The sequence below is a fragment of the Mytilus trossulus genome, unplaced genomic scaffold (genome assembly GCF_036588685.1).
Source record: "Mytilus trossulus isolate FHL-02 unplaced genomic scaffold, PNRI_Mtr1.1.1.hap1 h1tg000220l__unscaffolded, whole genome shotgun sequence".
Taxonomy (NCBI): Eukaryota; Metazoa; Mollusca; class Bivalvia; order Mytilida; family Mytilidae; genus Mytilus; species Mytilus trossulus.
The window spans coordinates 225,070-232,993 of record NW_026963313.1 but is presented as its reverse complement, the minus strand read 5'-3'; the positions used below and the strand labels follow the sequence as shown (position 1 = coordinate 232,993).

At 30.1% G+C, this 7,924-nt stretch overlaps 1 protein-coding gene across 1 annotated transcript; it reads left to right on the top strand.

Annotated features, from left to right (window-relative positions):
- The first annotated feature begins 4,252 nt into the window (after nucleotides 1–4,252).
- LOC134701129 (uncharacterized) lies at nucleotides 4,253–7,178 on the top strand. The gene has a single exon (XM_063562274.1). It carries the CDS (start codon nucleotides 4,499–4,501, stop codon nucleotides 5,360–5,362), a length of 864 nt encoding a protein of 287 aa, XP_063418344.1. The 5' UTR covers nucleotides 4,253–4,498; the 3' UTR covers nucleotides 5,363–7,178.
- Nucleotides 7,179–7,924: the final 746 nt, after the last annotated feature.

The window sequence follows — 7,924 nt, the reverse complement described above, 5'->3', positions numbered from 1 at the left end:
TTTTCTACGTTTGAAAGTGCCTGTACCAAGTCAGGAATATAACAGTTCTTGTCAATTCGTTTTTGATGTGTGTTTGTCATTTGATTTTGCCATGTGATTATGGACTTTCCGATTAGATTTTCCTCTGAGTTCAGTATTTTTGTGATTTTACATTTGTCTAGTCTGATTTATGTTCTGGAAAATTGTCTGTCTGATTTCTTTTTTGGCCATGATGTTGTCTGTCATTCCATTACTGATGATTTTCCACTTGGGATCAATTCTTCTCTCTCAATTTTTGTTTTGTTTTGTTTTTTCATATTGATGTTTATATTTATCACTAATGCATTATTTTTCTTCATCACACTCATCATGCAAATCGTAAGGTTACACACTGAAGTAAAGTTGTAATGTGATTTGGTATTCACAATTTGGTTATTAAGCGAACTCCTTCTTGGTTAGTCTGTTAAACTGGCATACCAATCGTTGCTGTTTGAGGTTTTTTTTTAGCTTATTTGCTTACCCCATTGATCATGAACGCATAATATGTGTTAATTCTATCCATAGCAACTGTTTTATTCTGTTCACTTTCGTCCATCCAACTAAAAAATAAAGTTATGATTAAAAATCTTTCAGATTAGCTTCACAATTCAATGATATAATGTATGTTTTAAGTTGTTTTTTATTGTATTTTAGATATGCCTGTCGACTGTCATATGATCCAATCCCGTGTAGTCAATATTTCGGAGGTGAAATACATGTATGTTTTTTCACCCAACTTTTTGGAATTTTTTATCCTCAATGCTCTTCAACTTTGTACTTTTTAGGCTTAATAACTATTTCGATATGAGCGTCACTGATGAGTCTTATGTAGACAAAACGCGCGTCTAGTGTACTAAATCATAATCCTGGTACCTTTGATAACTATTATATGTAGTGTAAACTATCAAAGATCTAAAATTTACATTTAATTAACCAAAATAAGAAGGAAAATATGCATATAACGATATCCCTTTAGTTCCACAGTCTAATTTTAATATATATTCTTCGTTTAAATGATTTCATACTTTAACATCATTCACAGCACGGATAGATATTATCTTATACAAGACCACGAAGAAATTGCAGAATGCAAAAAAACAAAAAAACGTGTTCATGCTCAAATACCATTTGCAATGATTTAATAACTTTACATACAATTTGTTGTGTATGGGCTACCTGAAGCCTGCATCCGGGAGCGTGATTTTCACGCTGTGTTGAAGAATCATTGTTTGCCTTGGTTTGTATTTTTGCTCTTTGGTCGGGTTGTTGACAATGTCTTTTTGACGCATTTTACCGTTTCCATTCTCATTTATAACCGTATAAAAAAAGTACGTTTACCTTAAAAAAAAAATATATTAAAATTGAAAATGGAATTTAAAGTCTGTAAATGATGTTTTTAACAAATTTATAGCAAAATTACTTTTTATATACTCTCATAAATACTTACAATTTGAAAACTGAATAATCTATGACTAGAAATATTTCTATTGCATATCTAAATGTTTGTCTTTTGAACCTTTGGTTATCTTCTGCTCGGCTATTGTGAGAAACATTACCTAGAATGAATGGAAAGCAGCTTGTAATAATAGGTCAGGTAACACGAATCTGACGAATTTATATGAAGTTTAATCTTATTTACCAAGTCCAGTATAATAAACCTTTGATTTCCAAACAATGTACGACTGTTATTATCCTGAACACTATATGCGTATTTTAAATGTGTTTTTGTGGCGAGATTTTACATGGTAGGCATATATACAAAAGAAGATGTTTTATGATTGCCAATACTTGTTTTCTGTTTATTCAAAAAATCAGAACCAACATCTATTATTGATAATTTTTGACAAGCGGCAATGTTAAGAGATCTCATGCGATTGTTGTAGATTTTAAAGCAGAACTTGCCCCGTGTGCATATTTGTCGCGAGCGTCATATAAACAAAAAAGAGCAAGTGCAGGGAACTTATTTTTACTAGATTGAGCAGAACATTGCTTCCATTTCAATTACATCTAAGTTTTATATTTTGCGATGCTTCGCTTTTTAATATTCTCATGCATTTTAATTCAATAAATAAAGGCAACAGTAGTATAACGATGTTCAAAACTCATAAATCGATAGAAAAAAAACAAATCCGGTTCACAAACCAAAACCGAGGGAAACGCATTAAATATTAGAGAATGACGACACAACATTAAAATGTAACACACACAGAAACGAACTAAGCATAAGACAAAATGGCACATTAATTACTGAATATGCAATTCATTTCAATCTGTAAGGAAATGTGGGGACAGCAACCCTATTTCATATTATCAAAGATTTGGATGAATTTTACATATTTCCGTAAATGTTTTTCTATGAGATTTTTAACCTATGGTTTTTCTTTTGAGTTTTTACCCTATGGTTTTCTATTTGATATCCACTCTATTGTTTCTATGTGATTATAACCCTATGTTTTTTTTTGTTTTTTTTTTACCCTATATGGTTTTCTATTTGATTTTGACCCTATGGTTTTCTATTTGATTTTCTTATTTGAGTTTTACCCTATGGTTTTATATATGGTTTTCTATTAGATTTTAACCTATGTTTTTTTCTTTTGTTTTTTACCCTATGGTTTTCTATTTGATTTGTGTATGTGATTTCTATCCTATGGTTTTCTTTTTGTCTTGTTTTACCCTCTGGTTTTCATTTTGTTTTTTACCCTCAGGTTTTCATTTTGTTTTTTACCCTATGGCTTTCTATTTGATTTTTTTATTTGAGTTTTACCCTATGATTTTATATTCGATTTTAACCTTATGGTTTTCTATTTGATTTTTATCCTATGGTTTTTTTTTTCTTTTTACCCAATTGTTTTCTTTTTGAATTACCCCTATGGTTTTCTTATGATTTGTACCCTTTCGTTTTCAATGTAATTTTTACCCTGTAATTTTCTCTGTGATTTTTTACCCTGAGGTTTTCGACATAGACTCGTTCAAGGTTTTCATATATAATCAACACATTCGTTTATTAATAATAAATGATTAAAGTAGACCAAACACCCTTTGTTACACATGTTTATCATTCGATTTTAATCTTTTTGAACTTTTGACGATCTATTTAATCCTCAATCATTTCATTTATACAATTAAAATTAGTATACCAAAACAGATATGATTACCTGTTTAAATTCTTTTCAAAATCATCTTTTAAAAGGAACGTTGTATAGTAAACTTATTTATGGGACATTAAAATTCTTTGCATGTGAAGTTCAACAATGGTGTAGTGGTGAAAATAAATATAAATTATTGCATGTTGTAAATTAAAGATTTACCATTACAAAATCAATTAGTTGCTATATATAAACATTGTATACTAAGTGTCATGTTTACACTATTGTATGAGATGAAGAAATAGTCCACATTGCATTTGTGATGGCGGGAGAAATAATAATGATTCAGTTGTTGATTGATTATGAAATGATTGATTTATTGAGTAATTGATAAAAGACATAAAATAGCTGATTGGTTGAATTGATTAATTACCTGATCGATTAATCAATTAGTTACCTGATTGATTGATTGATTGATTGAATGCATGCATGCATGATTGATTGATTGATTGATTGATTGATTGGTTGATTGATTGAAGTTTATTTTCAAGGTAAACATTTATTCAAATTGAGATCAAACAAAAAACCTGAAATTTATTCATCGTCCATTTTCTGAACAATTTGTAATGACCGAAAATTGAAATGCAGGTGTATATGTACAATCAGTAGAGGAAAGTACAGGTACAATTAGAAGGAGAGAAATTGAAGTTAACGTACTAATGGTACAATTACACAGAATACCAATATCGTATTCTACCATTATGTTTTTAAAAATCCTGATTATGCATGACATATTTTCCGCTGGACTTTGTATAAATGACATCAATACTGAACTAGACAATAAAGATTTAAAAAAAAAAGATAAATTTCTGAGAAATAAAGCTGATGCTTTTCCTTATAATCTATCTTTTCTTGTTGTTGATCGTGGATATATGATATTGTACAAATAAAATCGTCGTTTCAAATTTCTAGTCTGAATATGACTATTATTATTAATAGTTGATTCAGTAAGTCATAACGATATAATGATAGATAATTATTATAATACATGCATATAATTATAACAAATTTGATGAATACTCTAGAAAAGATATTTTACCATTTTGTTTCCGTTTATTATGTTAATCAGTTTCAGTTTTGATGAATCTCGGAAATGAAAACCATTTTAAATCAATGTTTTATACGTCGTGTTGCTCAGTATAAAAGGATCGAACACGGTACAAGGTCATGTTAAGCTTGTCGTTAAATTTAAATTTAAATTCAAAAATTTAAAACCCATATATTACACCTAGTGCAACTTAGATAACGGAGTCGTATATATATATCAGTAGATTATGGATATAACAGTTGGATAATGTAAAATATAGAAAAAAGGAACAAAACTTGCTTTGACTATGGACGTCATTAAAGTAGTCACTACCGAACTTCCGGCTGTTGTTGGAATAGTAGAAAATGGTGATATTCTGTGGATCAATAATCCTCAAGAAAAAATACTTCAAAAAGTGAAAGTCAATGAAAAAATAGATTTAATTCAAGAATTGACCAGTGTTAAAGTGTATGACATAGCGAAACTGGTCAATGATGAGGGATATTTATTGTCATTTTACAGTAATCATATTCTTAAAATGTTAACTCCTAAAGGACAATTAAAACAATTGTCAAGTATATCACCATTTCTTCCATTAGGAATTCATATCACTAGGGAAAACGATATTTTAGTCGGATTCCAGGAAAATGCCCCAACCTTTCCAATAACTGAAACATCTCGCAGAGGAATTAGAAAACTTGGTATGGACAGAAAAGTGAAATTTACTTTCGAATACGACAAAGACAAACGAAGGTTATTTACGTGTCCGTACCGTATAACAACGAATATTAACGGTGATATTTGTGTGTCTGACATTATCACTGCCGATAACTCTGGAAGAGTTACTGTTCTTGGTAATGACGGCTCAGTGAAATGGAGTTATATAGGGAATCCAGATGTGAACGGTGGATGGAACAAATTTAACCCTGAAGGAATAGCTACGACCTCTCAAGGTCATATAGTCATTACTGACTGTAACAATCATGCTATACATGTTTTATCTATGAAAGGAGATGTGTTATTGTGCCAGAAAACAATGCAGCTTAACTTTATTGCTCCATGTAGTGTATGCATAGGAGAAAATGACATTTTGAAAATAGGCTGTTCATCAACAAAAGGCAAAAGTGAAGCTCAACTAGTATTCCTTAAGATAAATATCGACACATATTGAAGCAGACTTTCTTATTCGGGTGAGGTAAACTTTATAATTCCGAAAAATTTTGCACAGCCTTAAGTTTCATATATTGCAAGGTATTTACCGAAGACTGTTGTTGAGAACGATGATTGTAAATTATTGCTAAAGGTGCGATTATATTGCATGCTATGCTTATGATATGACTGACATGAGACTTGTAGTATACGTTAATTTAGCGGATCGCAGGCTACAACAACAAAACATAATATCACAAATATGGAATACTATGTATTACAATGGAAAGGTGTTTATTTGATATGTCAACCTGGTCGTCTCTGTGTCGACTTTAGATGTTACAACGTGAATTAGTTGCAGATGTTTACGCTCTTCCTTATTTTACATTTTAAACTTTAGAAAACATTTTATTGTTTTTAAGCTCGAAATATATCTAATGTACATCAACAGGACAATAGCTCATCCTTTTCAAATTTCAATGGTTCATAATTGTTTGTTTGTTACATTGATATTGTTTACGATTCCCAATGTGCGTGTTATACAAATGTGATTAAGTAATGTGTATGACACTATAGAGAAAACAAGAAGAATAGCAAACAAAACGAACGATTGTCATCTTACTCTTAGTCACGTTTTTTATACATTGTCAGGACATTATACCATTGTTACATTTTGATTATGTTGATGCAATATTGTTTAACCCCAGAGATATAGTTTTCATCGAGAACAACGGCCAAGGGTGAATGGCATGTCTGTTGGTTTGATATTTAGGTGTATCAATTGATATCTACTGTTAACAATGTTTTCGGTTTTTTAAATATTCATCATTAATTTTCTTATATTATCGCAAAATATTAAGCTGCTCCTTGTTCGTGCTACATGTATCGACTGCTATGGCAATTTCTAACTTCTTTTAGTAGAAGAGATGTTAAATTTATCAACTATTTAAAATTACAACGAAATTTTGTTGGAAGAAAAACGAAAACCTTCCATGAGGTGTGATTGCCTATGATACATGTATGTGTATCCACAAAGACCAAAGACATGATGTTATAAACGGCATTGATATTGAATAGTTACATAAGTATTTGTTATACATGTTAGCTGCTCCAAATCTCATGACTTTTTTTTCGCGTTGTGAATATTATATTTTAGAAATGATAAACATTATGCTTTCAAACAATGAGGGAAAATACATTTTATGGTGCTCTAATCATATAACTATCGTACTTCCTAGACATGACGTAAAGTGAACAATTTTGCAACAAGTCATAAGATTGTTGGCTACCACATAGCAACAGAGTGCTTTTTTTAAAGATTTATTTGCCTTTTTTCACAGGGGTCACTCGGAAGATGTGGTATGAATGCCAATGAGACAACTCTCTACAAGAGACCAAATCACACAGAAATGAACAACCTTAGGTTACTGAGTAACAATGAGTAAAACCAGTAGCACATACTACCCTTCAAATCATAAAGACATAGGATATGTCTTTCTAGATATTTGTTCTGTATTCTGTGACAAGGTTTTGATGACCTTAGGGAAATATATTTGCACATACCTTCTACAATAAAATCATTAAAGGACATTAACGGATCTGGTTTAGTAATCTGGTGAATGATTCTATACGTGGTATTATTCATGGTATTTATTGGAGATACGAAATATGTCTCTTCTCTCAGCATGAATGATCCAGTCTGAAAACAAATGAGATTCTTTATATTTATATTTTAATAATATATGTCCTGTTATGTAAATATGCTGTTTTAGTCAAATACAATTTTAGAAAGAAAAAAACAGCATTGTGTTTTTGTCAATATTTCTTTTATGTTTTATATGCTGTTTTGTCAATATGTTGTTTAAGTTAAATGTATTTTTATAAAAGAATACTAAATAGAGCTATGTGTTTGTGTCAATATTCCTTTTAAGTTTTTAATAAATTCAATTCAATGTTTACCGTTGAATTATGCATGTATTTAATTTTTTAAGCAAACAGGATTATGAATTATTGGGAAATTTCCCTGTAGTTTTTGCTAACTGATATTGACTAAAAAATATAATTATCTTATGATTTATACTTCCTGCAGACACAAAACGGATACTACTGTATAAAGCAATGGCTTAGTTCACAGTTTGCTTACTTTAACGAAACCCTCATCATAATTCAGGGCTAACCTATTAAAAGTGTTTTTTTCTGTCTACTTTGGGTTCTCATGATATAATTCCTTTCAAATAGTTATAGGTCTTCAATTTTAAAAAAAAAAATATGATTTAAAGCGTCCTAGCAATCGAATCAAGAAATGCATACGTTCGATATCTTTCCGATTTATAACCTTTTATCAACTTAGATTCAAATATATGACTAAAGCAAACAAAAAGTCATTTAAATTTCAAAATCCTGGACAACATTTCATTACAGGTACTTAACATCTTAAAGTACTTTTAAACAACCTTTATATGATGTTATATAATAATCTCCGAAAATAGTTTCATTTATACTATTTCAAGCAATCGAACAGGATGATGCTTTATTTGAGAAATTTCCCCATACTTTTTGTTAACAGATATTAACCTCGGATAAC